General features: G+C 28.2%; 1 protein-coding gene across 1 annotated transcript in view; it reads left to right on the top strand.

Annotated features, from left to right (window-relative positions):
* The window catches only part of LOC103569032 (uncharacterized), a 40433-nt gene extending 22260 nt beyond the window's left edge, over positions 1 to 18173 (top strand). Inside the window, exons 2-7 of the mRNA XM_053739312.1 lie at positions 6513 to 6757; positions 7368 to 7612; positions 10247 to 10419; positions 11220 to 11487; positions 11578 to 11882; positions 16773 to 18173. Coding sequence (XP_053595287.1) covers positions 6543 to 6757; positions 7368 to 7612; positions 10247 to 10419; positions 11220 to 11487; positions 11578 to 11882; positions 16773 to 17963 — 2397 coding nt within the window. The 5' untranslated portion in view covers positions 6513 to 6542 and the 3' untranslated portion in view covers positions 17964 to 18173. The remainder of the gene's footprint in view (positions 1 to 6512; positions 6758 to 7367; positions 7613 to 10246; positions 10420 to 11219; positions 11488 to 11577; positions 11883 to 16772) is intronic.
* Positions 18174 to 18851: the final 678 nt, after the last annotated feature.

The following is an 18851-nucleotide window of genomic DNA, read 5'->3' as shown; positions in this document are numbered from 1 at the left end:
TATTTTGGAAAAAAAAAAAAGAAGATGATGTCCTTGATCGTGACTCCCGTACATGGCAAATGGACGTATAAAAAAGAGCTGAAAGGAAATACGAGTGATTCGTCGCGACCGTGAATAAACGGCTTGTAATAGGTCTCGACAATCGAGAGTGATACAAGAAACAAAATATTTCAATTTATTTTTTTTTTATTATTATTATTTTTTTAAGACAACTATCGGCAATTAACATACGTAATGTATTATTATGTGATAGACGAAGACATTGATTTTAGTATAGATTGTTAATTATTTTGTGTAGAATAGAGGGTAATTGTATTTTTATTTATATCTATATATGTGTTATATATATAGATGTGTTATATAGATCTAATAGTTTTAATGTTAATTATAAGCATGTTTGTAAGGAGCTTTAAATCATTTACTTCGGCAACGGTATAAGATCTCATTGCAAACTGATAAATCAGTCACATGTGAGATCTATTAATAAGTTGAACGATAAATTATAACAAATTTATTGTCAAGAATAAATATATTGCCGGTTTTAATATTATAAGGATATTAAAGTTGAATATCCTTTCTAGTAACCTCGTAACGATTTCATAATTTTATATATATTTAATTATTTTTCATAGTCTTATTTATTTTAATAAATCAATCCAACATTTTATTTTATTAAATTAATATTCATATTTTTTATTTCATATGAACATTTGAATTTAATTCAAGTGTTAATTTTTTTTTTTGAGCTATGGAAGTGAAGGATAATTTTTTATTTTTATTTTGCAAGGGCAGAAAGAGAGAGTAGTTTGATTTTGAGAAATTTTTGAGATTTAGATTGACGATAATTATTACGATCGTATTTGGGCGGTAAATTAGGACGAGATTCAAAGGATATCTTTTTTATGACCATTAGGTATCTCGAGAAAAATTTTCAGATTTATTTTGAAAACTTCAAGGGAAAACTTATTTTCAGTGGGTTTCTAATGATCACTTGAAATTTTAATGTGTTTTCAACCGAAATTCAAATTTTGGAAAAATGTACCTCCTTTCATCTGTTCATTGAAACTACGGTGGCCCGAAAAATACTAAATTTAATGAAAAAATTAAAATAAAAGTTATACATAATGAACTTCGTGACTTATTTTTTTCGAAGCTCAAATTTTCATCCTTTAATTGAGACAAGAAAATTTGAGCAATGAATTTTTTTTTTTTGTATGACCCCAAAACCTAAAATTTACGGATTTTCATCTCGTATATTTATACTCATAAATAATTGTAACTTTGTAGGACAAATTTTGACATGAAAATCAATAGAAGTATTTTTGAACGAGATTAAAAGCTTTAAAATTCAAAAGTTGCTTAGAAAATAGACTCCTCAATATTTTCTAAAAAAAATTAGATCTGAAATTAATCCAGATTTCCTGACAAAAAATTTTTTTGAATCAATTTAATATCTTTTTCAAAATTAAAAATTTTGAATTTTATAATTGCCTTTTTTTGAATTTGTGTCTCTAGAGATCTTTTAAATACATACATTTGAATAAATAAAAAATTAGGTCTCCGTAAAAAAATGAACTAATTTCCAAAAAAAGTAAAAATTATCAGCGTGCCCCAAATTTACTTGCGTAAAAAAAATTAGTTCACTTTCTTCAAATTATCTTTTCCTTTGTTATAAAATTCCGAGCATTAATGACCTCATATACATAAAAAATATATTATCATCCATATTTATATAACATAAGTGCTAAAAAAAATATAAGAATGCTTAAGGATCTTTATTTCTTTCTCTCAATCACACACACGGACACTCACACATATATTTATAAATTTTACCAAACATCACTACACTCACATACATGAATATCAAAGTATTCGTGAGTGTTTGAGGCCTACAAGAAAACCCTTCTACGAGATCGGCGCCGTGGCGCCTTCGAGGTCTCCAACGGCAATCCTATTGGAATATAATCTTGGCCCACACCAGTTTTAAGCTTCCATTTGCTGCTAAAGGTCTCATCTCTCCCAAATAATTCATCTAATAAAAAATAAAAGGCATAAAATCATTTCATCTTTAATGTTTTAAATTTTAAATCATCTCCACTTACTTATTTTTATTTTTTTTATTAATTCTTCATTATTGAAATTTTTCACTCTAACCCATGGAATTTGAATAATAGGCAAAAATAAATAAACATTAAACATTTATATATGTATATATATTTATATATAAATTTTATAAATACATCTATATTTATATACACAACAAAAATAATCCATTAGTGCTATCGAGTTTTATTTTCAAGTGGAGTCTATCAGCATCCACCTCTTTTAGGATGAATCTTGGATCAATAAACCCATAGATCCTGAAAAACTCCTCGTTTGACAACCGCAAATTGATATTTAAATTTTTAAAATGCATCATTTAAAACCTTTATTTCACTTTCATGGGTTTTAAATTTTAATGACCTTTTTTTTTACATTTAATTGTCACCACTCCGCCCACGCTTACTTTTATTTTTCCATTTATGCAAACAGTCCTTGTTAATTGTCTCTTATTTGACTCTCATAGTCATACAATTTATATATTTTTACAATGGAAAAGTCTATTACGTTTAGTAAAGATTTATTGTAGCAAAAAAAAAGTAGTCATGTCTTAGTTTAAGTTACGTCCACTTAAAATTTCACAGATACAAAGTGCTTGGGGCACCTCAAAAATTTAGAGTGAAAAAAAAAACTGTATTTATCTAGAGTATTCAATTTATTTTTGAATAATTCTTTGGGGTAAAATGGAGCGTCTTAAAAATTTCCTATCTTTTTTTTTTTAAATTAAAATTTTGACAAATTTGTCAAAAAGGATAAAAAAAAATATTTTTGGGCGCTCAAATTAATTCTTCGTTTAAATTTACCCGCGTATTTTGGTCTTTTTAAATGTTGATAGATTTAGTAAAAAATTTTAATTTGTTATTAATGAAGAAATAATTAAATAAATAAGTATATGTGTGTAGGTGTGTATGTGTGCATGTATGTTTAAATAAAAATAATAGTAAGTTTCTGGTAATATTCTGGCTGTTGGACTACACAGACTCAATAATGTATTACCAGAGATGGGACTTGTTGGCGCCAGAGACACTCCTGGTTTTGGCGCCACTCGAGCTACCCTGGAAAATATCGTCATTGTCGCAATAAACTACTAAACTGTGGGAACTTACTAATTAATATCACCATTATTAAATATATAATATATATAATACATCTGTTAAATATACTCGTCATAATAATTTTATATGTATATAAAAAAAAAAAAAAAAAGAGTTTATCGAGTCTTTACTAAGAAAAATTTATTTATTTTTTTATAATCAATTCAAAATAAAATATTACCAAAGTAAAGATATTTACTATAGAGTACAGTGTCATGCTTCATTGCATCTGTATATAGAATATAAATTCTGGGTTTATATTATCAAGTGATAAAGATAAATGATGTGTAAAAAAAAATTTTTTTTTTTCATAGGAATTAATATTTTTTTTGGTTAATGAGAAAGAAGTGACGAATAATATAATAATTAATTTACATATTTTAATTTAAGGTTTATCGTGGGACAATAACGTGAATGCTAAAATCCTTTGATCTTTTAAAAATAAAAAATGGAAAAAAATGATACAACTCTTACATATGTTGTAAAATCATTTGATCATTTCGGAAAAAAAATTTTGTTATTTGAAAATTGAAAATTTGGTTTAGTTTTTTCAAATGGTAATCAAAAAAAGAAGATTCACTTTATTCAAATGCACAAAAACTCATTATTTCCTTAGCGATTCCTTTTTGCCTGCCTTTCCCCGACATATAATCTTAATATCCATTCTTTATATATTTAATAAAATCAATACCAACTTGACATATTTATAAATATTTATCAATGTTCCAAATACTATAGGCTGTGATAAACATATCTATGTATATATTTAGATTGATAATAACAAAATTATAATGAGCTCTGAAAAATTGCATAAGTAAATCAAAATATTGTTCATTGAAACTCGTTATAAAAAAATATCTGAAAGCTGATAAATGTTAATTAATCAAATTAATTCAAAAAATTATATCACGAAGCGATTAATATAAAAAAAAGAACATGTCTATAAAATACATCATATAGTTTTTTGTAAACAAGTATATAGTATAAATATATAGTATGAATGACTAAAAACACATATGTATAATATATTTATTAGGTCATTATATTAGTCAGTTAATATAGTGGATAACTTGTAAGTAGCATAGAAAACTAAGTCATCGATTATACAGTAACACGTATATACGAGTTATATTAGTAGTATAAAATGTATATATGTACTAAAGTTGTTTTAAGCTTGTCGCAGGTGGGACACTCGATAAAACCTGCACTACTGGATTAGAGAAATCATATTATATTTTTAATCTTTGGTAAATAAATAAATTCGCCCGCTGTGAGGTCAAGTAGGTCAGCTAATTTTTTTTCTTTAAACAACTATGGGCTCTATTTTTTTACCACTGTCCAATATATGTCAATTAAACTTTTAATTACTATTCAAATAATAGAACAAATGTTGTGAAATGGAAGCTTGTTAAAATAAATTTCATACTTTTTTATATGAGTTACATTATTCAAATATTTTTTCTCTTTGTCATTATAAATTTTCGACGAGTGCTAAAAAAATAGTTTTGTAAAGAAAATAATTAGACTCGTCAGTGACGATTTAAATTTTATATCCTATCGAAATTAGGAGATTCAAATAAAGTTGCGGGAAAATGATCGAAATAAATTTTCATTCAAAATTTTCACACAAAAGTCGGATTTCATTGAACTCTAGGAAAAAGCCAATTGAAGGGATATATATTTTTTTAAATATTTATGTATAAAATCATAACATTTGTTTTTGGCGCCAACAAATAAAATGTACAGTAGAAAAAAAAGCTGCAATTACTTTTTAAAAATTTTTTTTCGACTAATTCAATTAAAATTGTAACTAAATACTTGTTGCACTTTAACGCCACTCCCTCTTAGCTGAGGTATAATTGTCTTAGTTTTCTTTTTTCTCAGTCAAAAAAAAAAAAGTGTAACTGATTCGTATGACATCATTGTATTGGAAACTTACAGGCACAAAATTTAACAATTAAATGTAATAGTGGTCGGATACTCAGGATTTAAGAAATGTAACACCCCCCCCCCTCCCCTCCCTTTGACCGACATTTATCTCGTTTTTACTTTATTAAATTTGAACCACAAGCAAATGTGATATATCAGTCTAGCTCGAGCTTTTAGCGGGCCATTTGATCTCCAGTACATCGGTTTGATGACATTTTTCAAACCCGATACATTTATAATAAAAATAAATATTTAAGCGATGGAATTTAAATTTGTAGCATTAGGCCAGTAACCCTGTTTTACAAACTAAGATAATGTAGTTGAGGTTTTGATGTTGGAGATGAAGAAAAAAAAAGTAAAATAAAATACATAAAGAAGAAAAGAGTAAAAAGAATAAGTTTTGGTCCCGCCTACATGCGGCTGGCATTTGTGGCCGCGATGGCTGCTATCGCGTATCTTTAATTCACGGGCAAACTAAAAATCCAACGGAGGTGGAGACGGCTCTTCTTCTTATTCTTATTCTTGTTCTGCCTCTTCGTCTTCCCAGTCTTGCTCTTCATCCTTTTATTCTTGTTTTTATTTCTTACCCGCTTTTTCATCCCGTATCTCTCAACTCGCTCACTCACTTACTTTGTCTACTTTAACTCGTTTTTTATTTTTATCCTCATCTCTTTCTTTGTATCAAGTCTCCCCCTATAGTCCGCGGTATTCTCTCCCCAATGTGGCAATAAATAACATTGGGGTGCATTTGGATTGGTCGAACGTTCGACCATGGCGGTCTTATAGTCTTTTAGTCCCGGTGATATTCTCTTCTCGGTAAACTTGGGGTCATGATCCTGCAGCTTATAATAAACTAAAAACCAAATTATTTATTTATATCCTTAACAATTAAATATAAATATATGTTCATATATTTTATTAGACATCTACTTACATCAAATATACATATTTTTTTTTCTATAGAAAATTTCTTAAATTATTTATATTTATCATTAAAAAAAAATAATCCTGCAGCTCAGACAAAAATTTTTGAATTTTTTTTCAACAATTTAATATATAAAAAAAAAAAAAATAAAATAAAAATATGCACATGTAGGAAATTTAAAAAACTATAAGTGCAATTTTTTAAAATATTTTTTTTTTAATAATTTATCGTTTTTAAAAAAATCCAAAAGTTTAGTATCATAACAAAGTTTTTTTTTTTTTCAATAATTAAAAAATTATCGTAACTTAATTGACTTAAAATAAAATTTTGGAGTCAAAATATTTTATAAATAACATAAATTTTAATCTTTAAAAATTTATAAGTTCAAAACTTGGATAAATTAATCTGGCAATTGATTAAAATGACAGAAAAATATTAATAATAAATAAATACATTTGTTGTAGCAAATGATGTGGTAGCAGCTTTGAAGGAGGATGTTCCACGGGAGCGGAAGTGGTGGTTACGGCGCGGGAACCGACTACCAGACCCAGTCCCAACAACAACAACAACAACAGCAGCAGCAGCAGCAACAACAACAGCATACTCAACAGTTACAAGCGCCTGTCTATGTGCCATCATCTAGGCCAGCTATTCCAGCAGCAGCCACGGCCCAGTATCACTCATTTCCGGGTTCTGCTTCACCCGCATGGTACACACCAACTTTACACATCACATAAACCCTTCATTTATAATAAACGATAGCTTTCTCTATAATATATATTTATATATACATATTTTTAAGTACCGACGCAAGACAACTGATAGCTGATAACTTGCTGATAATTCTTATCGTGCTAACAACTAAGTAGTCCATAATTATATAAATGCACTCAAACTATTTTTTTTTTTTTTTTCATTCATTTAAATTTATCCCGGTAGCCTGTATAATGTAAAAAAATTTACGGAGTGAGCGCATATTAAATCCAAAGTAGATTACTGCTTGTTTATTTAACCCTCTCAGATTTCAATTCACTCCGAAGAGGAATTTATTTAAATATTTTAATTCCGGTTCGGAGTAAAATTTACTCCAAAATCACTCCTTTGAAAAGATAAACTCCTTATTTACTTCGTATGCGAAGAGATTTTTTTTTGACTCCGGAACTCCAAGTGGCGGAAAAAATTCGAATTTAAATAAAATCTGTAATCACTCCCAATTTTCAATGTAAGGTAAGAGACCCGGTACCCGATTAGGGAACTAGGTCTCTTATCTTGTATATGAAAATGAAAATAAAATTTAAATTTTAAATTCATTTTTTTAGGGAGAAAACTACTTCATGGCAGCATGGGGTAGATAGTTACGCACATCATGCACTGACAGGACACACTGGTGGATCGGCAGCAAGTATGGGTGCGCATAGTACACATGGGCATCCGCATGCAGCGCATCCACACACCGGACATCCGCATTCGACCCTAACTTCGCCATTTTATGCACAGAATGTCGCCATGATGTCGTCCTGGAGAGCTTACGATAGTGCTGGCTTCCAACGCGCTTCACCTTACGGTAAATTTTTTTTTTTTTTAGACTTTTATAAATTTTTGTCTTATTAAAAAGACAATTCATATTTGATATTAGTAATAGTTATGGTGGTAATTTTAAATTTTGACAGAAGTTTATAAAATTGAACAGATTTTTTTTTTTTCAAGGAATTTTATTGGTTAATGTGATACGTAAATCGGAGAATAGAAATATAATAAATATAATATATTGTTATGTGGATAAAAAGTAAAATATAAAAATAGTGAACTACTTGCACTACGCAAATTGATAAGATAACATGTAATTTCCTACATATTGCGATTAGTTATCTATTCAACTGTGGGAGGGAGAGGGGAGTGTATACTATTATCTATGATGCGGGTTCGTTTAGAGAAAAGAGTAATAAATAAGTAGATTTTTTTTTCAATTTCACTGAAAAGATGACATGCGAATAAATAACTGTTATTTATTAGGATTCATTTTGAATGATATCGCGTTAGGAATTTAAAAATTTTTTTATATAGTTATAATTACAAGGTAGATTTGTGGTCTTTATGTCTAATATATATGGCCACATTGTATATTTAAATATTTAGTATAATGGCCTCGAGTAGTGAAATAAGTTAATTATCGAGTATTAAAATTTCTTACAATAGTAATGGCTGACAAAACGGTTTAATAATTTATTCTTTAAATTATGCGATAAAAATTTTAATAGTACTACATTTTTGGTACTGGCCCGGTGTACTATAGATTTAATACTTGTCGATTCTCTGTATATTTATATGTATAAGAAGTGAATTTAAAAATTAATTTATCCAAAATAAAGTTGTAAATTGATCAAAAATATTTGGGTACATTATACTGTACAGTATGCGAATAACTCCTATTTTATTATAGAATTTTTTCCGATGACTTTTTTCCGTTTAGAGAAGAAACATTACTCAATAAAAAATGTTGTGTCTGTGTTAAAAACAGTCGGTGTTAAATTTTTTTGTTCATTACTTTGTGTTAACACATTTCAGCGTGTCACTTAAAAATTAAAAATCGATCCACTATTCAACACTAAATATTTACTCTCTAAATCTGAAACAGTGAATACCACTTGGTATACTTATAACTGAAACAGTTAATAGTCACTGTTTTATATTTAGAGAGTACCTATTATCAAAACGGGTATTACTAATAACGTAATAACATTTATTAAGTGTTATTTTCCACTGTGTAGTTTCTGCCCAATAAGTTTCTGACTCTATTTCATCCCTGTCAGAATCGCATTCGTTTACTGTAAACTTTTAAATATTTTTATCATTCTAATAACCAACTAAACTGACATTTTTATTAAGAAAATTTAAAAAATGAATACGAGTTCCATTAAAAAAAATTATCATATTACTAAAAAGCTATTTTTCCTTCGTAAATTACTTAAATTTGCGTAGTTAATATACAGCACTTTTTTCACGCCGCTATTATTCAGAAATTAGCCTGATTCGACCGATTCCAGGCATAAAATTTCCCAATATCAATGGAGTTAAAATAATAAATATATAGTGCGTAGCACAGGATTAATCAAAATTTCATATTTCGGGTATCAGATCCTAGTCTAAAATCGTCTTTTTCAATTCTTTGCCACACAATATTCTATAGTAATTTTTAATCTTATGTTTAAATAAATCAGATCTGATTTTAAAAAACATCCTATCAAAAATAAAAAATGAAATCATAATTACATGGCTTTGGTCTGTTTTTTTAAATAACTATAAAATTAAAATTATGGGAAAATGTTATTTTTTTTCTCTCATATAAACAGAAGCGCGGTTAACCACATGGGCCATGAGTACTTGAGGAAATATGTGTATATGTATATATATACACATACATACAAAATGATAGCGGTTTCTTTTGAGGCATGGATTCTCGAGTGTTTTCCCGGTGCATCATAATCTTAGGTGCACTTAAAAGCACACATGATTTTCATCTACGTTTTTAAGATCGCGCAAGTTACTTATACTTTCACTTTCTCATTCTTATAACTTTATATTTAATATTATTCTTCTTCTTCATCTTTTTCGTCTTCTTTTTCTTTCAAACTTCTCAGTCTCTCGCTTATTGATGTTAGAGGATCAAAATTACCAGATGACCGTGAAATATTACTACCACTTTGGATATTCGTTTTAATCGATTATATTTTATCTTGACGTACGATAAATTTAAAGTATATTTAAGATAATAAAAAAAAAAATTAATGATCACTTAAAACGAAAAAATATTTTTTAAAATTACGTATTATTTTTATTTTATTTAATATTAATAACGTAAAATTTATCACTAAAAGCTAAAGTCAAAAATATCTTTTGAAATTATCGATTGAGGTAAGATAGTACAGTGACGCTCCATGTAGAGGGCAGGAATGATCGACAGTATTCATTAGTTTATTTAAATTGCGAGAAATAAATTTTACATTTTCATTTTTATTTTAAGTCATTTAATTTTTATAAGATTGCATTCTACTGATGAAGGTACTAATTAGTACAGGGAGAATTGATAGTAAATGTTAAAATTAAAAAAAAAATTATCTAATTATTTCTGCGGCAAATGGCAAAGAAATTAAAAGTAATTAAAATGTATTTTTATTTTTATTTAAAATTTGTGTGGCAGATACTGCAATGGACTTTCAATTTGCCGAGGGACGCGAGTGCGTTAATTGCGGTGCTATTTCCACCCCGTTATGGCGACGCGACGGTACAGGACATTATTTATGTAATGCATGCGGATTGTATCACAAGATGAATGGAATGAATAGACCACTAATAAAACCATCTAAACGCCTTGTAAGTATTAAATATCATATTTATAGATTATCATTTATTGTAAATCATTAAACTTTTATCTCTTCTTCACGGTGAGAAAAATATTGTAGTAAATTGTTATTTCACTTTGAAAGTAAATTTCACTCTGCGGGGATTAAATAAATAATAAATCATCTGTTTCGCATTTACCCCGCACAGAAAAAAAGGATTTTTTGGCTCAAAAAATTCTTACCCTAAGAAAATTGTCGCCTTATAACTTGAAAACTAAAATTTCCCTAGGATGGGGAAAAAAATTCTTGCGCCGAGAAATCATTTTTTTCTGTGCAGATTTCGTCCGTTTTCACTCCGAAAATTTTTTACAGTTGTCTCGTGAAAAGTATTATTGTTTTATTCCAGATAAAACTGCTATCATTAAGGTGTCAAAAGTACTTTTCAATGCATATACTCAAAACCCGATTATTTCACTAATAAATTGCAAAAAATTGCACTCTGTTCGAATCTAAAGTCATAAATCACCAACCTAAATAAAAATTAGTCTTGTAAAGATAAAAAATACTAATATAATATATTCTAAAGATAACATTAATTATGTCAGTTAAAAAAAATTTCACGCTCAATAATTATCACAGCAGTATTGATAAAAATAAACTATGATAGCTCCTCTATTTTGAGCTTATCGAAAATTTTCGTTATCAAACAAAAAAAAACTCTACCAATAATTGAAATCCCGATTTAAAAAAAAAAAAAAAAAGATACTTATCAACAATTTATCACCATTACGGCACGAATAATTGTCATTGGAACAGATTTCTGAATTCCAGACTGCAACAAGACGTCTAGGTCTCTGCTGTACCAATTGTGGTACACGAACAACAACACTATGGAGGCGTAACAATGAAGGTGAGCCAGTTTGCAACGCATGTGGTCTGTACTTCAAACTTCACGGTGTGAATCGACCTCTAGCAATGCGTAAAGACGGTATTCAAACACGGAAACGTAAACCAAAAAAGACTTCCGATTCCACGGCCTCGAGGACTTCCACCAACGACCATGAGACTTCAACTTCAACCACTTCATCGCCATCTAACGGTAACTTTCATCAACATACTTTATATTTTTCTGATTAAACGGAAATAATACTTGCAAGTAAATTCTCATACATAAATATGTTTTTTTTAGAATTAAAAAGTAGTCAGCAGCATCATCAGTCAGAATCAACAAAATCATCATCATCGGTATCAACTGATCGACCTGTTTACCTCGGGCACACACCTTTACTGGCAACCGGTGTAATACCGACTGTTAAAACAGAGCCACGAAGTTGCGACGGGCTTATCGGACAGCCTTACTCGTCTTATTACCAACATCCACATCAACATCAGTTAGATACACCGACAAGCGAGCATCAACATCAACAAAATTACTACAATGCACAAGAGACTTATCATCATCAACATCATGTCGCTACTGCTGCTAAACTTCTTGCTTCATCTTAGAAAAAGTTATATATTTAATCCATACATAAATGAATAAAAGTAATGAATATAAGTAATGAAATAAATTTAACTATTAATTAATTAATTAATTAACTGAATAATTATAATTAATATTAATTAATTAATGGATTGATAGTTATTACTCAATGTGTGATATCTTAAGTTATTTGCGCACACGTTATAAACATTTATATACATATTATTTTCTTCTTTATTTACGTATATATATGATTTTAATTTTTTTTTATTTTTACAATAATTATTTGTAAATATTTAAAACTGTAATAGATTATTGATTTATTTTAACGAATATTAAGAACTTTTCATTATAGTAATCAAAAATTTATAGTGGATTTTGTACATAGTTATTAAATTATATGTCAATTACTTTTTTTTACGTCGTAATTATATTAAGCAGTAAAATACATAATTATATTCAACAATCAAAGTAGACATTAAGTTATTTGTAGACTAAAAAAAATTATAATTATTATTATTGTGTATTGATGATAAAGAATAATCAATTTTTTGTGTACTTATATGCAATAAAAACATGTATAAATGATAAGATTCATAATTTGTTATTGCACCAATTAAAATTTTTTTTTTTTCATTTCCCACTGCAAAAATCAAGGAGTTTGAATTTAGCAGACATCAGACAAATTTAAAATTATTAATAAATAGAGTAAATAATTAATAAAATACAATTTTTAAAAAATGCGCATTTCAAAAATTTTGAAATTAATAAGTGCATTTTTTATAAAAAATATTTTTTTATTTATTTACTCTATTTATTTATAGTTTTAAATTTTTCTAGTGTCAGCTACATTCACATTCATGAAAAGCGGCGATTTAAGAAAATTTCGGGATTATTGTTTTCACCCCGATTTTCTAAACCCGAGTTTTTATCAAATGTCGATATTTTTAAATCCTGGACTGATGAAAAAAGGGTTGAAATGAGACGAAACGCAATTATTTTTTTAATATTAATAAAATAAAGTTTTTCAAAATAAACAAATAACAACATTAAAACATAATATCATTTTATATTTTTTGATAAAGTTATAAATGACATTTTTATTATACTACTGATGGATCAGCCACGAGATTACTATCAATGATCCGATCAATGAGTTCTTGAGTTGGAAAGTCAGCAAGTATGATGACCATTGCCCGATGAGGATTTCGGAAACGCTGACTCATTTGATAATTAATTGGTTCTTGGCAATAAACATTACTATACGAGCTTCTGACAGCAATTAGTTCACTTAATGACTTTTCTTCATAATAGTTGGCGATAATATTTATAAAACACTTGTAATTCTCAGTGAAGCTGGCCTCCTGCAACGACATCATTTCCATAAATTTGACTCCTACGAAATTTTCATCACTCCACAGATTTCTATCAATACTTGATGATAGTTTACATTGTTGACGCAAATCAGTAATGCATTTACTAAACGAATCACCATATTCATCACCAATTGTCGCTAATAATATGTAACCTCGATACATTCCAATAACACCATCAAGAGACCATTTCTTTACAACGTTAAAACGATCATAATATCTGTTCAAAATTTCGCAATTATTAATATCAACGTCAGACGCTGATGAGTGAATCTGACGGACTATAGCGATCACGAATTCATCTGGATGTTTTTCAAGAAATTCATTAAAAATATTCAATGCATGACCGAACATAATGTTCAAAAAATAAACTCGATTGTGAAGAGCAAAACGATTTGAAGTAGGACGTATACCAAAATCGAAAACACGTATTCCATATTTCAATTGCTCACTGAGATTCAAGTATTGGTTTTCAAAAGTATAAGAGCCTTCATAACCAGCTGATATATAAGTTCCCGGTAGTGATATATTATTCATTTTTTGAGTGTATGGTAATTGTGACAATAAATTACTACGGTCTTCATGTTTTCTATTACAATATTCTGGGCAGTCACAAAATACATTTGTGATAAATATATACACTATTGTAATTAATAGAATAAATTTACACATTTTATTTGAAATATAATGTTCGAAAGTTGACAATAATCAAATAACTATTATATTTATCAGAGCGACGACAGTTAATGTTACATTTATAAAATAAAACGGTTGATTATGAAAGGAACGAATATCGTTTTATTTTAGTTTTTATTGGGCAATTTAAGTTGTTTTCCATAAAATGACGTCATACTTTATTGGGATTTACAGAAATTTGAAAATAACCATTAAATTTAATATTTATAATGACTTGAAATTAAAAAGGAATAAAAATTTTCCATCTATTAATATATGGTGGTAATTATAGAGACCGGAAGGGGCAAAAAAAACGTCACTTAATTGTAAGTAACCTTAGATATTTCAAATTCAGTAACCAGTTCTTGATTTTGATATTTCAGTCACTAGTTTTTGCGGTGGAAAATGACGTAATACGAGTAACTCATTTATTGTATGCTGCTGGAGTCGACAAAAAAAAACTAATTTCAATAACTTTTTAGAATGTAATTCGCTATGTCATGAATCCGATCAATATGAATTTCAATATCAGAGTCACTTGGGGAATAATCTTCAAAATTGCTATAAATAATGCGGTCAATTAATTCCTGAGTTGAAAAATCAGCCATAACGATTATCAATGCCCGATGTGGATTACGGAAGTAATGAGCCATTCGGTGATTTATTGGCGTTAAGCAGTACCAATCACTTGATCCATCTAACGCCATAAGTCTTGCAGCTTGATAAGTATCACTATGAGCAGCGATGTTATTAATAAAACATTCCGAATCTAAATAAAAACTGGCATCTTGTAGGACAGTCAGTTCAACAGCTTTTTGTTCTATTGGATCTAACTTGTTCAGTTCTAAAGAATTTATAAATTTTGATGACACTTTACATCTAGAATTCAAATCAACAATACAATCACTAAACAAGCTGTCCCCAACCGTTCCTAATAATATATGACCACGATACATACCAACAGTATCAGTCAGTGACCAATTGCTGATCATATTCGTATGCATGTAATCATTTAAAATTTCACAATAACTTTTAGCTACATCTGATGCTGGCCGAAAAGCTTCATTTAATAACAAAATTATGAATTCTTCAGGATTACTATTAAAAAATTCATCAACATCATTCAATACGTCACCAAACATACGATTCAAAAAATATAAATCATGGTGTAAAGCAAATCTATCCGACGTTGCTCGCACCGAAATATCTAAAACACGTACACCATATTTTAATTGATCAATAATACTCAAATCTTGATTATCAGTATTTACTGATGAATGTGTTCCAATAAGTGCTATTTCATTTATTCGTTTTTCATCCGGTAAATACTTCAAAAAGTCACTGCGATCCGAATGACTTTCATACTCGTATTTTGGGCATTCGACTCTTGAGCATCCATCCGTATAAATAATGTAAATAAATAAAATCGGAACTATAGATTTCCACATATTACTTATATCCTTATAATTACTAAATATTTAAGCCGACGAACCACTAGTTTTTTTATTAGACAAAATTTTTTATTAAAACTTTCCTAATGTAGTTAGCAATGTAACTTTTACTAACTGGCTATTCAATTTCTAACGCTTGATAACTAATAATGGAACAAAAAAAATAGATTTATTTTTAAAGTGACAAATAAGCTATTAAAGTATAATTATCGCTGTAGCAACCAATTTTAAACGGAAAAAATGATCTATACAAATCGAGAATCGACAAGTTATACAATGGTAAAGTGATCAGTCATTACTATTATTCTAAATAGTAATTCTTCAATTTATAATTAAAACGCTAATAATTATAGGATAAATATGAAAATTTATTGTCTATGCAGTAAAAATTAATATTTGAACTTGAAAAATCGTAACTTAATTATTAAAAATTTATGAGACGTTTTATAAAAATATTGTTTGGAATGTTAAAATTATCTATATTGACCACTGGGTTCCGGGTTATAATTTCAAACACTAATTTTTAAAGTTTTTTTTTCTCCGTGTAGAAAAATTATTATTTTTTTTTTTTTTTCACTAATTAGAGAAGATCTGATCTTACCTCGCTTATATAGAACGAGTTTGGACCGTATTAACTTTTGATGTTGGAAATGTTAACTTTATTTATCTATATATATTGAGATCTTACAAAATAATAATCGTTACCATTTCAGATTTATTCAATGAAATTTTGATTAGCAGGGGCTTGAGTCAAATATGCGTTTTATGAAATACAAATAAATTTTATTAAAATTAAATAAACTTGTCTTTCAGTGCACAATATAAACATCAATCTTTATTGTAAGATGGTAAAAGGTAATGATTGGTAATCATTTTTTTTTTTTTGTCTAATCAAAGATCGAGTTTAATTTTATGACAACCACTGAAAAATAAAAATATATATAATTCTTGAAAAGTTTTAATTTTTTGCGCTAAAAAATTATTTTATTTTATAAAAGCATACATATTACTTTAATTGATTTCTACGAAATCCAGGTTTATCTTAATTACGTTATTTTTTTTAATTTAATGATTTTTTTCTTTGTTCTAATTTCGAGAACATTTTGTTATGAAACAGCCAATCAAGAAATAATAATAATAAATACAATAATTTTGAGTAATAGGTGTGGGTAAATTACGCACTAAGAAATAAAAATGAGAATATAAAGTCACGGACTTTGCAGTTGGGGTCATAATAAAAAATAATTTAATTGTACTTCCAAACAATGGGTACTAGATTTTTTTGCTTAATAATTGTGGCGGTGTCCATTTTTCAAGTAAGTTTTCAAACTTTTTTTTTTTTAGCATAAATAATATTTTTAGTATTCATTATATTTCGATTGTTAATTTTTTTTTTCAATAGCTATCGGAGCAGTTAGAAAATAATGGAGTAAATAACTGTAGTATCACTGTAAATCCTGGTATGAATGTCCATCTACATGTTAATTGTTTTAATCCTCCTCAAAATATTAGTAATATCACGATTGTTCTAAATGAACCAAAAGTTGATCAAGATCAAATTGTGGAGGGCATTAATAAAAAAATTGAAGTTTTGAAAATTAAATTATATGAAGAAATTGAACATTATTTAAATGTTTCGGTAAACGAATTTAAAACCAAGCTTTTGATATGGGCAAATAGCCTCGGTACAGATGTGATTCGAAAATTTTCTGAGAAAAGCAAAACAGCGATACATGCATTGGATCAAGTAGCCAAAGCTAAAAAAGATAAATTTATCATCAATCTTGAGAATTATACTAGGAGAGCAATTCAGATTTACAAAAATGAGACATACATTGTTTCAGTAAAGTTGGCTGAAAAATTAACGGAATTGAATGAAAAAATAGACAGCATTAAAATTCAAAATGTTAATACTATATTGCATCATAATAATAACAATAATAAAGTAGATATGAATTCAATAGATTGGAATGACTCAAAAGTAGATTCACTTGAAGCTTACTTAGCATCGCATAAACTTGAAAGTTCTGATACAAAATCATCATTTAACTTTGGTGGCTCAAATACGGATTCACTTGAAGCGCAATTAGCATCGCATGAACTTGACAGTTCTAATACAAAGTCATCATTTAACTTTGGTGGCTCAAATACGGATTCACTTGAAGCGCAATTAGCATCGCATGAACTTGACAGTTCTAATACAAAGTCATCATTTAACTTTGGTGGCTCAAATACGGATTCACTTGAAGCGCAATTAGCATTGCATGAACTTGACAGTTCTAATACAAAGTCATCATTTAACTTTGGTGGCTCAAATACGGATTCACTTGAAGCGCAATTAGCATCGCATGAACTTTACAGTTCTAATACAAAGTCATCATTTAACTTTGGTGGCTCAAATACGGATTCACTTGAAGCGCAATTAGCATTGCATGAACTTGACAGTTCTAATACAAAGTCATCATTTAACTTTGGTGGCTCAAATACGGATTCACTTGAAACTTACTTAGCATCGCATGAAATTGGCTGTTCTAAATGTAAATCATCATTTGACGTCGATGATTTTGAAATAGATTCATTGAGGCGCAAATAGCATCACATGAATTTGATAGTTCGAAAACGAAATTATTAGCTTTGAATGATTTAAATATAAATTCATTTGATTGAAAAACAACATGGCCGGAAACTGGTAATTCTAAAAAACATTCTTATGATTTTGGTGCCTTAGAAATATATATGCATAGTGTTGATAATAAGATAAATTTATCTGATCTTTATGATGAATAAATCCATTTTTCCGGTATTATTGTCACCAAGAATTACTATGTCACTATTATTATTTTTATTATTATTATTATTATTATTATTATTATTATTATTATTATTATTATTATTATTATTATTACTATTTTTTTTATAACTGCTTAAACGAGTAAGTACAGCATTAATAATAGTAACATTTGTATGCAATAATACCGTTAATTGTATATTTAACTTGTCAATACCGTAATATTAATAACAAACTACAAAAAAAACAAACTTTGTCATCCTAATATTCATTCAATTCCTGGTTCTCATTGTACATTACTTTCCTACATCATCCCTTTATTATTTTTTATTAATTATTTAGATGCTTAAAATTGCTTAAGATCACAATTACTTCAGTAATTAAATAATTGTAATTGATTCGTAACAACAATAATTTAATTGCTGTAATTTACCCGATCGATTAATTCTTGAGTGGGAAAATCGGCAAGGACAATAATTAAACCACTCCGAGGCTTAAGAAAACGATTAGCCATAAAATAATTAATTGGCTTGTGACATTTCATTTTGACTGCATCAAAACCTTCAAGTGCGAGTTGTCGTGGTGCAAATGAATTCCGATAATCAACACCCAAAATGTTGATAAAACATCTATAGTGATTATTTTCCAAACTGAATTTCTGCAGTTGATTTATTTCAAAATATTTGTGAGCCA

The sequence above is a fragment of the Microplitis demolitor genome, chromosome 5 (assembly GCF_026212275.2).
Source record: "Microplitis demolitor isolate Queensland-Clemson2020A chromosome 5, iyMicDemo2.1a, whole genome shotgun sequence".
NCBI lineage: Eukaryota > Metazoa > Arthropoda > Insecta > Hymenoptera > Braconidae > Microplitis > Microplitis demolitor.
Note: the sequence above shows the minus strand (reverse complement) of the source record. Positions and strands in the feature narration are given on the sequence as shown.